General features: G+C 32.5%; 3 protein-coding genes across 5 annotated transcripts; 1 reads left to right on the plus strand and 2 right to left on the minus strand.

The window, feature by feature from the left end:
* Positions 1-4,734: 4,734 nt before the first annotated feature.
* Positions 4,735-5,523, minus strand: LOC106448628 (glutathione S-transferase T3-like). Its single transcript, XM_022718663.1, has one exon. The coding sequence runs from the start codon at positions 5,521-5,523 to the stop codon at positions 4,735-4,737; it is 789 nt and encodes a 262-aa protein (XP_022574384.1).
* Positions 5,524-5,942: 419 nt separating this feature from the next.
* Positions 5,943-6,966, minus strand: LOC106449942. The gene is made up of 4 exons (XM_048736370.1): positions 6,727-6,966; positions 6,341-6,535; positions 6,118-6,255; positions 5,943-6,037 (listed from the first exon to the last, which is right to left on the minus strand). Exons 2-4 carry the CDS (start codon positions 6,533-6,535, stop codon positions 5,957-5,959), a joined length of 414 nt encoding a protein of 137 aa, XP_048592327.1. The 5' UTR covers positions 6,727-6,966; the 3' UTR covers positions 5,943-5,956.
* Positions 6,967-7,186: 220 nt separating this feature from the next.
* Positions 7,187-13,625, plus strand: LOC111198935 (B3 domain-containing protein REM9-like). 3 transcript variants are annotated; one of them, XM_048736368.1, is made up of 5 exons: positions 7,187-7,424; positions 7,754-12,227; positions 12,586-12,990; positions 13,061-13,355; positions 13,447-13,625. In XM_048736368.1, exons 3-5 carry the CDS (start codon positions 12,586-12,588, stop codon positions 13,473-13,475), a joined length of 729 nt encoding a protein of 242 aa, XP_048592325.1. In that variant the 5' UTR covers positions 7,187-7,424; positions 7,754-12,227; the 3' UTR covers positions 13,476-13,625. The 3 variants fall into 3 exon arrangements, with proteins under 3 accessions (XP_048592325.1, XP_048592326.1, XP_048592324.1); XM_048736369.1 differs by having other exon boundaries at positions 7,191-7,424; positions 7,964-12,227; XM_048736367.1 differs by having other exon boundaries at positions 7,195-7,424; positions 7,914-12,227.
* Positions 13,626-18,725: the final 5,100 nt, after the last annotated feature.

The raw sequence follows: 18,725 nt of genomic DNA on the forward strand, positions 1-18,725 counted from the left end.
AATAAAAAAAAAGCCATTTATCATTCACAACTGTATCCATATATAGTAAGCTCATTAACTGGTTAGGGATTTTGGACTGTTGGGATTGAGGTGTGGGAACTGAGAAGAAAAACAAGGGAAATTTGACGCAGCAATCATCTCCCAACAAAATGAATATTAGTTTGGACGACTTTTGTTGTATCTACATCTGTGTGGAGTTTCAATTTTTCGTAATTTCGTTACTCATTCATGTGTGCATATATACATATATGAAATACATCTATATAAATTGAGAACATTTAAAAGAAAAAAAATTGAGTACATTTAACTTCCACTACCATCGGTATCAATATATAAAAGAATATGTATAATTTCTGAAATATATGTATGTATCCAAATATATATGTTGACAGAGGAATAAATATATTGTCAGGCTCATCCTTGCTCCGCTTACACACATGGACACTCACTCATTAACTAAAAATATTTAATAATTTTTTAAACAATATTGTTGTAGACAAACATATAAAAAGATCCCTGATCTAAATCAAGAATCACAAGCCAAAACTAATAAAATTGTTGATAATACTGTCATTTTTAACATGATAAGGTGTCATGTTGATTAAGACTATATATAAATAGTTTTCGTTGAATACAACTATTTTAATTAGACATTGTAACATTAGCAACTGGAAATGTAATAGACTAGTACGAATATTGACAGAAAAAAACTCCCTTTCCCTATCAATTAAACAAACACGTGATTTCAAAGGGTATTGCATGCAATGGAGCTCTAGTTAAACCGAAGTCCGATATATATTTTAATTAACATCTCAAGATATATTCATGATAATATCAGTATAAAGATATCCATGATAGATTATGATAGCTATGAGCGTACGATGCATGGGTCAGTAGTTATCCAATTACTTTTAGATGAGAACTGCACAACACAAAAAAAAAAGAGAACTGAATAACATAAACATGTAACTTGTAAGTAAGTTGTTGAACGATCTGGACAATGCGATAAGAAGTCATAAATAAAGACTATTTTTGCACAATGCAGGGGGATGAAGTATAAAGTACAAGTTGCATGCAGATCAAGAACATGCAAATTACTAAGACAAATTTTGTTTCATTGTAACACTTTTGTAATGAACTAATCGTCTCCAGATATCTGAGATAATTAATTAAAGCCACGAGATTTTAATTAGCAACACTAACTTGTTTAAAAATTGTGCATTTAAGTCATCATAACTATATCAATTTATCTTTTAAGTAGAACCAGCCCTGAACAATACTATGTGAAACATTTGCAGCAAATTCCCAAAAATTTTTTTAAAAATTATATAGATATAAACCTCCAAAAATAATCTTTTTTGACTCCTAAACTGATAAAATATTTTTTACATAAAATATTTTCATAGGTCCCTAAAATCTCAGGGCCGACCATGTTTTTAAGCAAAAAAAACTATATCAATTCATCTATAATAAATAAATTACACTATCAGTCCTTAGGGCTTGCTGTTAAGCCATGGAAGCAAGTTCAACAAGTGAGAAATAATACTTAATTTCCCAAAACAAATATTGGAAAATACTTCTGGCCTGGGTTCATACTTTTTTGTTAGTAGATATGCAATTTATTTCTTTTTTTCTAAAAAGACAGTTTTTTTTATGTGGCCATATGTTATTATACTATCGCACAAACATCAATATCAACATAGCGTGCAAATTTATTATATATTTAGTGATAAAGTGACATAGTTAGATAAGCAATGTGTTAAAACTACGATTTCTTACACTACGTGATGTTTGAGTATTATTACAAATACGTCGTAAGATAATTTAACAATTGTGTATATATGTTAAAAATAAATTAAAAGGCATACGAAGGAATCTTGTGAAAGTGAGGTCTCTTTTGTTTTCTACTTTGAAGAAACTTTCCATTATTTAAACGAAAAACATTTGTCCTACTCAGTTGCAAAAAAAAAAAACATTTGTCCTATTATAATGTATTATGTGTGTATATGGAACGGTGAGTTATTTTTCAATGTTAGGTGGTGAAAAGGAAAACCGCTATAAAGTAACACTACTTAGGTTGAATGAGGAGTTGGAATCCACTTAAAGTGGTTGAATTTATGTAAAATAAACATATAAAGCTATATATGCTATATACTATTGTTTTTTTTTTGAGAAAGGGGTTGCTACATACTATTGTTATTTTGCACTAATCCTTTCTTTTCTAATGTGTTAGATATATTTGAACTTAAAGTGCATGGGACAACCAACATGCTTCCATTCCAAGAGAAGACATGACTCGATAACTTGATACGTGTAAAGAAGCTAAAGCTGCTAAGAGCAGCATTAACCGGGTTTCTTATCGGGGTTGTTAGAGCATGAGCATTGGTGAACCCCCCTTTGGGGTTCACCCAATTTTTTTAATATTTTTTTGTGGGGCCATAAATAGTTATGAACCTGTATTTGTTGTTTTCTGCATTAGTGAACCCGAAGAAGGAGTTCATAGGAATAAAATAATAATATAAATAAAAAAAAAGAAAATTTCAAATTATTGAGAATACATAAATAAAATATTAAAATATATTATAAATATTTTAAAACTTTTTATTCAATACATAAGAGTAGATTACATAAATTGAGAAATAGAAGAACATAAAAACATTATTAATCTTCATTACCAAACTTTTGCCATATATTTTCCATTAAATCCGCTTTCAAACGATCATGCTTCTCTTTATCTCGGACTTCTCTGCGAATGCCTAACATATCACCGCCATGAATACTTTCTCTCCGTTGCACCCTCGAACTTCTGCTTGACTCTCCTGACTCGAACTCAGATGTATCAATTTGAGCGTATCCGTGTCGTTCGTTCTCTACTATCATATTGTGCAATATGACACAAGTTCTCATAATCTTTCCTATCTTTTCCTTGTCCCATAGTAGAGCTGGGTTTTTAACAATTGCAAACCTCGATTGCAATACTCCAAAAGCCCGTTCGACATCTTTTCTGGTGGATTCTTGACGTTCAGCAAATAGCTCAGCTTTAGGACCTTGAGGAAGTGGGATGGATTGGATAAATGTTGCCCATTTTGGATAAATTCCGTCCGTAAGGTAGTAGGCCATACGATAAGTGTGGTTGTTGACCTTGAACTTCACTTTAGGTGCTCGACCTTGTAAGATGTCATCAAAAACTGGTGACCGATCAAGAACATTGATATCGTTGAGGGTACCTGGTAATCCGAAAAAAGCGTGCCATATCCAAAGATCCTGTGATGCCACGGCTTCTAAGACAATTGTCGGCTTTCCTGAACCACGTGTGTACTGACCTTTCCAAGCTGTTGGGCAGTTTTTCCACTCCCAATGCATACAATCGATGCTGCCTATCATCCCTGGAAACCCGCGTACCTCTCCGACATCGAGTAATCGTTGAAGATCCTCAGGTGTAGGGCTTCGTAGATACTCATCTCCAAACAAATCAATTATTGCATTAGTGAAATTTTCTAAACATAAACGTGATGTACTGTCACCAAGTCGGAGATATTCGTCATATGTATCTCCCGATTGACCATATGCCAGCATACGTATAGCTGCCGTACACTTTTGAAGTGCAGAAAGCCCGTTCCTTCCGCAAGCATTTCGTCTTTGCTGAAAGTATGGAACTTCATTAGTTAGACGTTCGACAATGCGAAGGAACAATGGCTTGTTCATTCGAAAACGCCTCCTAAACATTTCCGGTGGGTATGTAGGATTTTCCGTGAAATAATCGTTCCATAGTTGATTGTGTCCTTGTTCCCGATGTCTTTCGATATAAGCTCTTCTCGTCGGCTTGTTGGGATGAGCATGAATCACTGAGTCGAAGAAATTATCAACTACTTGGTCGACAATTTCTTCTAAAGCTTCATCAACTTCATCACTTGATGAGGAAGACATTGGTGTTTATTTTCCTAACATGACAAAAGTTTTCTTATTAATAATAAAAGTTGTCATAATTAATACATTACTCTAGCATTATTACTCTATAATCTATTTTATACATTACTCTATCATTATTACTCTATAATCTTTTATTTTCATAATCTTTTATTTTCATAATCTTTACTAAGTTGTATATTATACCTTGTTGTGGGAATCACTTGAATGTGTCGGCTTGCAGCGAGATGGGAATCACTTGAATGTGTCGGCTTCCTTCAGAACTGGTACTAAATGGGAATCAGTTGAATGATCTCGACTTTTTACCATTTACAACTAAACATTCTTATCTCAGTCAATACAAAGAGAAGTGCTATAAGAGAATCAACTTGATAGAGAGTAATAAGTGAGAGAAGTGCTATTTCATATAATGATACAATGCAAACATATATAGAGAGTTTGAAACGATAATACATAATCCGTGAATCAAGTTGTGACTGACACAAAACATACTAAGTCAATCCGTGAATGAAAAAAGTGTAGCAAGAAACAAAACACTACACTTTCCCGTGACCAAAGATGGACTACAGTCCAACTACCCGCAACATTAAAAAAAAAAACTAGGCTTCAAACTTTACCGACTGATCAACTCCAACACCTTCACTCCAACCCGTGACCTGCACTCTCTGACCTGCGAAAGAAAATAAAACCCAATCAATATTTCATTTTAAGCATCGATTCAAGTTAAGCTAAGCAACGTAAACATTCCATCCGATCACGCTAAGCAAATCAACATAAACAAAGCACCAATACAAGGCACTAACCAACTCAAAGCATTTCACCAATTAGTTTAAACTTAAGGGATTTTTCTTGATCAGAAAGAGTCTCCTCATTTTTGCCAATGAGACGATCAAGGATCTTTTGTTTAGAAATGTTATTTTTCAGAGCTAGCATGGTTTCTATTTGATCATAAGCTGCTTCATTCCCGTGTTTCTTGCGCTTGGCTGCTTTGCTCGCCTTTACACCAGGAGGCCTCACCTCTTCATCGTCACCCACCACCTCCGGACATGCTTCCTTCCTCTTCTCCTTTCCACCAACTTTCGACAACGCGTGTGACCTCCATTTCTGATCAAATCTCAGCTCCCTCCAGCAATGTTCAAGTGCGAACTTGACATTAAAGTCATTGAAGAAGATGTCATGTGCAGCTTTCATGACATCATTCTCATTTTGCCCGCTGGTCTGCTCCTTCAAAGCGGCTTCATGGCAACCAACGAACTTGCACACCTGCTCATTCACCCTTCCCCACCTCTGCTTACATTGACTCCATTCTCTAGGAACGGCGCCAATGAGCTGAGGGCTTGAGTTAAAATACTCCTCTATCCTCTTCCAAAACGCCCCTGCCTTCTGCTCATTAGCGACTATGGGATCCTTGCTCGTGTTCAACCAAGCGCTAATGAGCACAAGGTCTTCTTTGACAACCCACTTTCTTCTTTCTGCAGGTTTAACTAACCCGGGTGCGTTACCAACTGCCTCAGCAGAGTCCACGTCCTGTGGGGGACTGCTCTGCGAAGCTAAAAGGTTCACAAACCCGGGAGAGTTGTAGGAGAAAGGATCCATTTTCTTTTGGGTTTGGTTTGTTGTTTCAATGTTTGTGTGTTTTTAGTTGTGGATTTGCTATGTTTTATAAACTAGTTTTTGCTTTCATTTGAGATAATTAACTAAAACAGAAGAATTAATCAAACTCTACCTACCACAAGTACTTCACAAACCGCAGTGAATACACATCAACTCACTGGAAAATATTAACTACACCTAAGTACAATCTATTGAGAGTTCACAGCAACCAACAACCAACAAAAAATTAATTACAGATTTTTAAAAGTTGTAGTTAGAGTTCTAGTTGGAGTTGTAGTTATTGTAGTAGTTATCATTTAAGCTTTCATCACTTTTAGTTAACTTATTAAATTGCTAAACTGGTTATACCAATCAACAATTTGTAACAGCCATTTTCGAACTACATCTAAAGTGGGGTTCAGTCTTACCTTCGGTTTCATTCGAAGCAGACCTTCTCCAACGTAGCAACCTGAACTGTGAGGTCATCTACCTGCTCAGAGAGCATTTTAACCTGATCCTGGACATGTAAACATCAAACAAAAAGTGTTAGTCACGCAAAACATACCACACAAGTATTGAAAATGTGTTATCACTAACCTCCAGTCTGTCGATCAGTTTACAGAGATTCGACGACCCCAACATCACTTCTTCAGCCTCCACCACCCGCTTAGTCAACCTTTCGATCTCCTCCTGCACACCTATCACCCAAGGCTGACGATAGTGGAATCCATCAGCCTTGGTTACACCAAAAACAAATATCAGACACTCTACAATTTGCAAACCCATAAACGATAATCAAAGCGTTTAAGATCAAACTTACCTCGTAGTTCTTGCATGTGAAGAACCGCTTCCCCGGAAGAGAGTCGTACTCGTCCTTCCGGCGTACCTCATCGATGATTCTCCCACCACATGGACACCTTTTGGGAATCCCGTACTCTGAATCGCTGACGAACCCTAGCATGTTTATGTGATCCTGTTGCCTCTTTGAATGTCTTCTCTCCTCTGCCGGATCCATCTGTGACAGAAATCAAATTATTAGCACATAATTAGGGAAGAATATGAGTAACTGAACCCTCAATCGAACTCCCATAACGATTAAAAACCCTAAAAAATAAAATCCCCAAATCGATTTAAAATCACCCCATCGGAAATCCCTATCGCACACAAAATCTACGCTACCACACCGTCAATCTACACAATACTGACCTAAGAGTGTGGAGAAGAGAAAGCGGATTCGATTTGATGGAGAAATAACGACGGAGAAGCCACGGCGTCGATTATCGCCTCGGAGAGAAAAAACCCTAGCTTTTTTCACTGATGAGAGAAATGAACTGGTTCACGCGTATCCCCTCCTTTCTTCCTCTTCGACGCGGAAAGGAGAAGCCACTCACCGCCCGACGCGTGGCTTGAACCCGCCTCTTACGGGTTCAAGCGTAAGGCCCGGTTCAACGATTAAAACCCATTTTTCCTTTTTTTTAAATCAAACGGGCCTAAGAACTCGAGCCCACGACCCCCTCATGAGCTCCTGATGCGCATGGTCTTAATGTTTTTAGGATTTAAAGAAAAAGATAAATATGTAATTAAACAAGGAACGTCGCTTAATCAAGAGGCAGAAGAAACGTCTCTAATGGGACACGTGTTGGTCATTGCTCGTGTCTGTTTCTCTCTCTCTCTCATTCCTCGACGATTCTGCCTCTTTGTCGTGATATCTCCTCGACGGAAACGTGAATCGGGCGAAAAGATTCAAACTTTTCGAAAATCTGAGACGGGAGAGATCGAGGGCGGCGATAGGTTCTGTGTATCGGGTCAACTTCCTGTTTGGTTCACTTTGAAGAGTCGCGATGAAGCTACAAAGGAGAGAGCTTCGGGTAGTGAAAGCGGGTTCGATGGTGATCCTGTTAAAGGTAATCACTTTTGCACTTTTGCATCATCCCAATTTGTTTAATTTTGATCTATATTGACTCTGGATTCTGGGTCTCGTTGTCTTTATGATTCTCTGGTTCTGTTTTGTTGTGTTCAGTCTGAATAGTGAAGTTTGTTTATGTTGTGAGCACAGTGGAAGTAGTTACATAAAAGGGTATGGTAGTGTCTCTGCATTGCTTATCTTTCTAATCTCTAGAGTTTTGTTGGTGTTTTTGCTTTAAGAATGATTCTCTGTATGAAGTGTGCACGGTGGTGTTTGCATTATTTTTCTGTAAGAACGAGTCTCTCAATGTGTAGCATGGTGTTGCAGAGTTTGGTTTTCTTGTGATTGGGAAAGATTGGCTCTCTCTTGTTGCTGTCCATAGTGATCGTTGGTTGCTCTCTGTAGCTTCTCTCATATCTCTTTCACTGTGTATTTTTCCATTCATGGAGCTTTATGTCCATAATAAACGCATGTTTTCAATTTGCAGGAAACAGCTATTCAGTCTCATCAACGATCTCTCGACTCTCTTTGATGTAGTGACTGGTAGGAAACCCATCAAAGACAGTAAGCCAAGCTCAGATTCCGGAAGCAAATCCAGCTGATGGTGTCCCTTTTCACACGTCTTGCTTCAAGTGCCCTCACTGCAAATCCATCCTTGAAGTCAGTTTCTTTCTTCCCCCTTTCATCACTCTCTGTCTATGAATATGAATGAATGTTTGATAATAACTTGGATTGTCTTCGTTGATGTTTTCATATGTTTGTTCTTCTTTCTTCTTCTCATGTTCTTCCTTCATATGTGTTCTTGTTTTTTTTTTTTTAAGAACCCTTAAATAAGAGACTCCCATTGGAGCACAAAATTGTTGGTGTTTCTTAACTAAATTTCTTAAATAACATTTAATACTTAAAAATGATTAAGAGACCCAAAATGGGTTTTTGGGTTAATGATGCTCTAAGTGTGTGTATCTTCACTTATATTAACCATATACATATAATTATTTGAGATATTATTTAAAGAAGAAACCCCATCATTGGTGATCCAACTTGAAAAGAAAGAAAGTAAAAAAACTAATTAGTACGATTTCCTCCAATTATTGGGATCAACTCTATTTGCCAGTTTAACTATATGGTAGCTTCTACCTGTTTTTTTTATAAATATGACTATTAATTTATGTTTTTTATAAGTGACCAAAAATATATAGGACCAGACCCAGATATATCAAATCTTCCAAAATTTAGTTTCTTTTTTTCCCCAAAATCTGGTTTCACCTAACTGAACCTAATAAACAATACATTTTGTATGAAACAGACAGTTTATTTTCTGAAAACCTTTTATAAAAGAAACTCAGTATATTTGTATTAATATGTACATTACATTTTGTATTTATAACTTCTTGTTTTCAGCGCAAGAATCATTCGATGACGTGTTTTACAAAACTTTTCGTGAAAGATCTATTCATCCCGATAACGACGGGAAGCTAGATATAGGCACATAGCAAACGAGATACATTGTATCATTAACCAATAAGAATGAGAAATGTGAAAGACTCCATATATTTATAAATAGATGATTTGGATGTTGACAACAAAAAATGAATAATATGATTAAAGGAAATACATACGAAAAGAAAAAGAGAGCAAACATAGTTTGCTTTCTATGGACAGCTATCACTGAGTCACTAAACTACGCACACGAACAATGGGGTTCATGTGTTATTCTCTGGCTCTGTGTCCCAGATCAACAACTACTATGATATTTCATTTTGTTGAGACCAATTAAAATCTCCAAATCCTATATATGTGTATATAGATTCCCAGTGTTTCAAAAAAAAAAAGTGTATATATATTCCCAGCAATGGTTGAGACGATCTAAATTATATTATAGTTATATGTAACATATTAAATATGTAACATTTTTGTTTTGTCTTGTTAATTTTTGGAGGTACTTGTACGACGTTATTAGTCTTTCTTGATGCTTATACTGATTTTGAATGATTCCTATATCCTATTTCTTCGATCAGTGCCAACTAACAAGCATGTTCACTGTTTTATGCTTAACTAACACCATCCATTTAGTAATTGTTAATTAAAAAGTATTGGATATGCTTAATGCATAAATATTAAGTTTCATAATCTATGTATGCACACATATATTCCCTAATTACAGCTTAAATCCCATCATGTCAAAGAAAATGAGATATCACAAAGCTATAGGGACCAATTAAAGCTAACAAGCATCTTAAAAAGGTAACGGGGACCATTAGTTAGATTCTCATTATTAGCTCATTAAGTTTTGCAATAATTCATGTTTCTAAGCATATACGTGTCACTTTAATGGTCCCCTCCTCTCTTCATTCTCTGTTTACTTCTCCCATTTTGTAGGCTTAGAGGAAATGTGTGTAGTATACATTGCTTTTAAGTTTAAATTAATTGGACGATTATGATTTCAGATCATGTGATCAAGTGATCTTCGTCTGGGGAGCAAATTTAGTTTCGTTCCAATAATTATCCACTTTCAGGTTTTCTGTACTATTTTTATAATCTTATCGCATTATGAGATATTGGAGAAAGGATACAACTGTATATTTGTAGAAGCCAAAGCTAGGGTTATAGGGTTAGTTGCTTTTAGATCTTTTAAATTGTTCTAGTGGTTATTGTTATATTAGCACTCAAGATATGTTCTTAGATTCCAACTAACAATTCTAATATATATATAACATATAATGGGGTAACTAACTAATATATATATATATATATATATTATTTCATGTCTATATTATAGAAGCATGCCCGGCTCTGTGCATGTGCTGAGAACATATTTTCGCATGGCCCATTACAATTTTTTAAAAATTGAATCCCAAATAAAGATTCAAAAAAATTTCACTTAAGGAAAAATGTCCCAGTTTTTTTTTTTTTTTTAAATGCTTCAATTTTTCTTGGCACATAACCTAATTTACTATTGAAATGGGTCTGACCGGAAGCTGAGTGTAACCACCAAGGAAAACAATAAAGATACAAAAGAAGTTAGCAATTAAAACTCGTTTACACAATTTCTGCATATTTTAATATTTTTATTACAATTTCTTAGAATAATTATAAAAAGAAATTGAACAGAAAATTTTACTACGTAAAATTCACAGTATTTAGAATTTTATCTGCGCACAAATCTTGAAAATATATTTACTTATATCATGTATTAATTTGTAGAAATCTTATTTTATGAAAACTGGATCTCATACTTTCAGTATAGAACTCTTTGGTCAATCACTGAACTGATAAAACTTGCACAACATACTTTATTTTATACATTTTTATTTTTAAAAGTAAAATTTCTTTGATACGTCGGTGATGATTGGTTGGGCTTTGATGATTGGTTGGACTTTAACTTAAGACTTTAGCTTTATTTATTTTTAAACCACTAATCCTAACCAATAATGATGTAGCTTTAATTTTAAAGTTAAACTTTGCTACAACATCTACAGCCTTCTTTTTTTGTTTGTTCATGTTTTATTTTTTTTATTAAAACAACTTTTAAAGTGCTTTAGGAATTGTAGTATTTTTTTACAGCAAAAAAATATAAAGCTACAACAATAAAAACTACAAACTAACCTAAATTCTACAGCTACATTCCTATATTTACATTTCAACCAATCATTACAAGCCAAATTAATTATCGGGTCTTGTGCATAATCCAATGGGCCCAACAAAGTAATCAATATTGGTATATAAATCGGCCTTTTGAACAACACTGGGTAGTGTATTCTAATGCGGCCGTGTTGTTCGAGACAATGGGCCTTATAGTCCATAATGAGTGTAGCCCAAAAGAGAATTCGAAGAAACGGATAGGTTCCAGTTTTTGTTTATTTGTGTGGTTTAAGCAAATTTTAATAAGATTTCTTCTTCTTTTTTGCAGTGAGTAAGAATTGTGTTAGACATAAAAGAGTTTCTATTTGTTTCTTTGACATTTTATGTGTCTGAAACACACGTAAGAAAACTGCTGTATGTATATTTTACGACCATTTTGGTGATTTTCTTTTACAAAACGGAAACAATTTTAACATGTTAAGCTTAAAACAATAAGTAATGTTGGCGTGTTTTAGATTTTTTTATAAGTATGATATTTACAACTGAAATGAAGCAAATGATCAATGAATTGTGTGTACTAGAAGTCTAGGCTCAATATGGTTGATCTTGGTGCCACTAATATAAAGCTGGTAGGTTTCCAAAAATGTTGATCAAAATTTATGGTTTCTCTTGATAGAATCAAGGGGATAAGCTATCATATTTCTATAAGCAAAAAGGATGATAATGTGACGGAGCTAACACGAATTTACAGCATATTCTTGTTTTTTATACCAACAAATCCTAAACTCCAGACATACATATGTATATAATAATGTTATTACACGTAATAAACACTCATCGCAAAATCCAAACTCCCTTATGTACTCTATCCAACTCCAAAGCCTAAGACCATGCGCAGTAGGGGTTTTAGTTAGGTTCATGGGCTCGAGTTCTAAGGGACCGATGAATAAAAGAAAATAAAAAATGGGTTCGTTTTGATGAACCGGGCCTTGCGAGTGATACCGTATGAAGCGGGTTCAAGCCACGCGTCGGGTGTTGATTTGCTGAACGAAAGCGCGTAGAGGAGGAGGAAAGTTGGGGTTCGACGTGTATCGCCTCATTTGTTCTTCTCCACCAAAAAGCTAGGGTTTTTTTCTGAGAGGCGATATTTCGTGCGACTTCGTCTCCCGGAGGTTTTCTCGTTCTAATCGACGACGGAGTGTCTTCTCCACTTGCTCAGGTGAGTATCGAGTAGATTGAGGGTTGAATTGGTTCGATTTTGTGGTGGAAACTCGAAACCGTTTTCTCGGATTTCAATTCAAAATTGGGGCTTTCGCGTTAGGGATGTAAATCGAAGTCTGGGTTTCGAATAATTGCTGTAAATCGTCATGGTCGTTTCATGTAGGGTTCGTTTCTCTGAATGTTCGAAAGGGATTTGCGATTTGTGTGATTTAAAATCGATTTTGGGGTTTTTTATTTAGGGTTCTTAATCGATATGGGAGTTCAATTGTGGTAATGTGTGCTAATAATCTGTCGTTAATGTGTGCTAATAATTGCGATTGAGGGTTCACGGTTTGTTTAAAACTCGATTGTTGCAGATGGAAACTCCCCGAGAACCTCATTTCTTCAAGCCTCTTCTTCCTGGTTTTCAAAGTGGCGTCGCAATACCACTTGACTTCTACTCAAAACACATACAAGGGGCTGAGATCAATAAACCGTGGAAGCTAAGAGCGGACGCTTCAGATCAAATTTGGGAGGTGATCCGAGAAGGCAGGACACTCACCAAAGGTTGGAAAGAGTTCACCGAAGCACATGATCTTCGAATCGGTGACATTGTCATCTTCAAACACGAAGGAGACATGGTCTTTCATGTGACTCCTTTTGGTCCTAGCTGTTGTGAGATTCAGTATACACATCCTCACGCGGATGATGCTCCTACTTTCTCATACGACTACTGCTTCTTGGCTGAGGTTACTCCTACAAATCAAAAGGACGACAAAATGGTTCGTAAAATTTAGTTATTTGTTTGTTTCTAGTACTGCTTCTTGGCTGATGTTATGTATGTGTTTGTAGTTTCTTCCTGTGGAAGCTATGAGGTGTGGTGCTTTGAACCAACAATGCAAAGAGGTCAAACTTGTCAACAAGGAGGGAAAGTCATGGACTGCGCGCTTCGGATTTAGCGAATCAGACGGCGCATATTACATCAGCAGAGGGTGGAGAAAGTTCTGTCGTGATAACAGATGCACCAACGGAGATTTGTTTGTGTTCAACGTGGTTGGAGACGGGACGACAACTCCATTACTGTGTGTATGTCCGGAAAGGAAGGAGTGTACTGAACTACTGATCAAGCACTTCAGCAGAATCGATGGTAAGTCTTCTCATTTGACTTGTTTGTGTTGTCTATATCTTCAATGTTACTACTTTGCTTATGCTTTAACTTGTGTTCTCTTCTTCTACAGGTAGCATTGCTTCTACCTCACGAAATTAGATGGCTCTTTTGCGGTCTTTCCTCTCTATCATCTTAACTTGTTTCTTTTTGTTTCATTAGCAACTTATCAACTTATGTATTTCGGTTTGTAAAACTTGAATGGTTTTTCTATGTGAACTTTTATCCTAAGTTAAACATTCTCGAACTTAATTCCTTTGTTGAATGCGTAGACTGATCATCGAACAAAATGTTTCTATGAATTGAATTTAAGTTAAGAAACAACATAAAATTTTAAAACATAGCTTTTCTACATTTGAAAACACAAACCAAAACTTAAACTCTAAAACTAAAACATAGGTTAAATAAAATGTTTTCATAAATTTTATAATATATTTTAATATTTTATTCATGTATTCTGAATAATTTTAATTTTTTTTTTAAAAAAAAATATTATTATTTTATTCCTATGAACTTTTTCTTCGGGTTCACTAATGCAGAAAACTACAAATTCGGGTTCATAACTGTTCATGGGTCCACAAAAAAATATTAAAAAAATTTGGTGAACCCCAAAGTGGAGTTCACCAATGCTCATGCTCTAAGTGTATACGTTTTTTTATTGCAACACTATTTAAAGGGATACCTAAACCACTATTCCAACTGGCGACTTGGCGTTAATATATAAAATTTATCATATCCCCTATATATTATTTGAGAAGCATTGCAACATGTTTTTGTAGCCACGTGTCATCACTAGAATGATTCTTAAAATCCTTAGAGAAATAGGTTGGTCCACCTAAATATATAATAAGCTTTTTATTAAATCATAATAAATACATAATTAATGTACTTCATTATTTCCTTAAATAAGATTACGGAATTGCCTAATGTGGCTAAAGTATATATGACAATTAATGATTTTAAATAATAAAGATTTGATAAAAATAAGTGTGTATTATAATTATATTTGTTTAATTTTAAGCTATTAAAATAAATTAAACAATCATAGTAATTATATAATAAAAATTAAAAAAACTATTTATATATTACATTTTCAATTTTTAAAAACGAATATAAATTACTAAAACTGTTAAAAGTTTTACATTCAAATTTTGTGATCTATGATTTAAAACTTTTGTTATGACATGATACAAATAATTAAAAAATAATATAAGTTAAAAGTCTCATTTAATAAGTATCAAAAATAAAAGATATATAAATATATGTATCATTTTATCTTAAACTATATGTCATATAAAAATACATAAATATCTTAATTTTGAAATTTACTTTGAACATTTTTTTGATAAAAAAATTTGAAAAAATATTGACAACTTAATTTTTTAAAATATTATAAATTACTTAAACCATTAATCCCACAGTGAAAATTTTGTTATCACTAAGTTAGACTTTTTGCTATAACAGATACAAATGATAAAAAAATATGAGCAAAAAGCATCATCTAATAAATAAATATTAATATTAAAATTATACCATATATATGTTACTATCATTTAAATTTAACTATATATCATATCAAATAGAAAAAATATTTTTTTCGATTTATAAAATTTATTTATATGTTTGCACTAATTTAATTATATAAGTAGTAGATAATGACTTTTTAATTACTCAATATATATTTATTATTTCATAATATGTTATAAACATATAATATAGAAAATAATTTATATATATAATGTTTATCCCGCGCAAGGCGCGGGTCTTAACCTAGTCTATATTATTAAAGTTGAATTACACATTGAGATTGTTTGGCAATATAGATAGTAGTTAAAAAATAGTACTGTTTGGAAACATGGATAGCAGTAAGTTAGAAAAAAAAATAATGGGCTTATGCTACTAAAAAATTAGAAATCCATTACATTATATTAAAAAGTAATGAGTCTATGTTACTTGATATATATATATATTCAAATCAAAATAATAATTTAAAATTGATTTGTATCAAAAATTCATTCAAAAATAAACATATATTCAAAATTTGATTTTTACTAACATATTTTCCAATAACTATTATAAAAAAAAATTCAAATTATATATAAGAAAAATACAATACAAAGCCCAATTTCAAACACCAACTTAAATTATGGTTTTTATATTTCACATTAAATTTTAAAATATTATTTATGTGATTATTTATATGATTGTACGTATAAAATATTATTAATTATAAGAAAACTTATTTGATGGTACGTATAAAATACGATTAATTATATGAGAACACATATTTTGTAACCTATGATGACACATATAGGATATATAATAGTGATTAGGGTGAGCGTTCGGGTTCGTTTTTAGGTCTTTTTGGGATTTCGTGTTCATTTCAGATCTTTGAGAATTTGGTTCGGATTTGGATAATCAATTTAAATAGGTTTGGTTTAAATATTTGGATAGAGAATTAATAATGATTTAAATATTTTTAGAGTTTTGAGTATATTTTAACTATTTAAGATATTTACATTTGATTATTTGTATATATTTTTAAGCATTTAAGCAAACTTAAAAGTATCATATATATTCTGGATGTTTTTATATATATAAAATCTAAAAATAATTAATATATATAAGTATATAAATCTATTTTGGATATCCAAAATACTTCGGTTCGGATCGGATTAGATTTTAGTTCTTCAAATACCAAAATTTTGAATAATTCGGATATTTAATCAATTTCGGTTCGGATTTAGTACTACTTATTCGGATTGAGATCGGTTCAATTCTTCAAATTCGAGTTTTTTGCTCAACCCTAAATAGTGACACAAAAATCAAATAGCATCATATTTTTTTTAAAAAAAATACACCTGCACGGGCGTGCGGGTCAAAATCTAGTTTCATTTTAAATTAGTAGCTTAGCTGTGCAATTCTAATAAAATGAATAAAATAGTCAATAATGATATTGAATAAGCAAATGATTAAGATCTTTTAAAAACTATTGTTTAGTCATTGTCACGGCTGAGTTGTCCACTTGTCCCCAAAAATTTAAGTTAGAATAATGAGTATCCACTTCCTATAAATTATTGATATGAGCATATACTAGTTTATATAAAAGTTGTAGCGTTACACAATTTCGTATTTTCATAGTACATAGCATATACGGATATACCATTGGCTTGCCAATCTTTTAAAATAAATAGTTTGAACAAACCATTTGGTATAACATTTGATGGTTATTCTCTAGTTGGAAGAATCTCTGGTTTTAAATTCTACAGGTTCACTCACTCATGGTTGTCGTAGAGCAAGATAGATGTATAAGGGAAAAGAATTGTTAACATATGTTTTTAAGGCGGACACTATTAATTTACGTAGATTATTTGGAAGATAGTGTCAAGTTGTTTGTAACAATCAATCAATAAAGACAAAGTAGGAGAAAAGGAGACAAAAGATAAATGTTGGAAGTTGAACCCTACCTCTTGTTCACTTATCCCAGAAAGATGTGTTTTTGGCAATCGCGTAAATTTTGGAACTGACATTTTTCCCGTGCCATTTGATTCTCATCTTATTCTTTTTTAAATATATAACAAAAATTGATTTGACCATTTCAAAGACTATAATTTTTTTTTTGCAATTGTAAAGGGGAGACAAGATTACAAGAATCAACGATTTTCGTGTGTTGATCTTCACTTTGCACTTCGAACCGGAATTTCTAGCAACGGTAGATATAGCCGTTTACAATCCAAACGACTATTCTTTTCAAGGCTACGAATATTGCGAAAGTACGTAATACTAACTCGATGACCGCTTAACCATATTCTAAACTATTGTCATGACTCATAACTCATGAGTAAGACATTTCTACACAGCCACAAGATAGTGTATGATGTATGGATCTCCTTGGAAGAACGTGTGACAAGATATGCCACAACAACTCCCATATTCATGCATTAATTCAGAAGACAAAAAGATGCAGTTATACAACCTGTCCCAACTTAATCTTACGCCCACTCGAGCTTTTGCATATTAAAGCAATGATAAAACAAATTTATAATTTATATTTGAAAATAAAATTTAGTATATTACTAGGTTAAGATCCGCACCTTGCGCGGGATAAACATTATATATATAAATTATTTTATATATTATATGTTTATAACATATTATGAAATAATAAATATATATTGAATAATTAAAAAGTCATTATCTACTACTTATATAATTAAATTGGTGCAAACATATAAATAAATTTTATAAATTGAAAAATTATTTTTTCTATTTGATATGATATATAATTAAATTTAAATGATAGTAACATATATATGATATATTTTAATATTAATATTTATTAGATAATGCTTTTTGCTCATATTTTTTTTATCATTTGTATCTGTTATAGCAAAAAGTCTAAATTAGTGATAACAAAATTTTCACTGTGAGATTAATGGTTTAAGTAATTTATAATATTTTAAAAAATTAAGTTGTCAATATTTTTCAAATTTTTTATCAAAAAAATGTTCAAAATAAATTTCAAAATTAAGATATTTTTATATTTTTATATGGCATATAGTTTAATTTAAAATGATACATACATTTATATATTTTTTATTTTTGATACTTATTAAATGAGATTTTCTTCTTATATTATTTTTTAATTATTTGTATCAAGTCATAACAAAAGTTTTAAATCATAGATCATAAAATTTGAATGTGAAACTTTTAATAGTTTTAGTAATTTATACTCATTTTTAAAAATTCAAAATATAATATATAAATAATTTTTAAAATTTTTATTATATAGTTACTATGATTGTTTAATTTATTTTAATAGCTTAAAATTAAACTAATATAATTATAATACACACTTATTTTTATCAAATCTTTATTATTCAAAATCATTAATTGTCATATATACTTTAGCCACATTAGGTAATTCCGTAATCTTATTTAAGGAAATAATGAAGCACATTTGTGGTTTAATAAAAAGCTTATTATATATTTAGATGGACCAACATATTTCTCTAAGGATTCTAAGAATCATTCTAGTGATGACATGTGGCTACAAAAAAATGTTGCAATGCTTCTCAAATAATATATAGGGGATATATCTACACCATACTGTCTAGTGGTTTGTGATAATATTACGAACGTGGTGGCATCGTTAAAGTTAGATCCGTGTACATACATGTTGATAATATATTTACATTCACATAACAGAATAGTTGCATCTAAAAATATATTAAAAATAAACTTGATAGAAGTTTTGAATCTCGAAAAAGACAGAGATACAAAAATATCAACACAACAGAATTTTTTTTTTTTTGTGTTCCCTCGTTCATCAATGCTAAAAGAGAGAGATCC

Source organism: Brassica napus, chromosome A7, assembly GCF_020379485.1.
Source record: "Brassica napus cultivar Da-Ae chromosome A7, Da-Ae, whole genome shotgun sequence".
NCBI lineage: Eukaryota > Viridiplantae > Streptophyta > Magnoliopsida > Brassicales > Brassicaceae > Brassica > Brassica napus.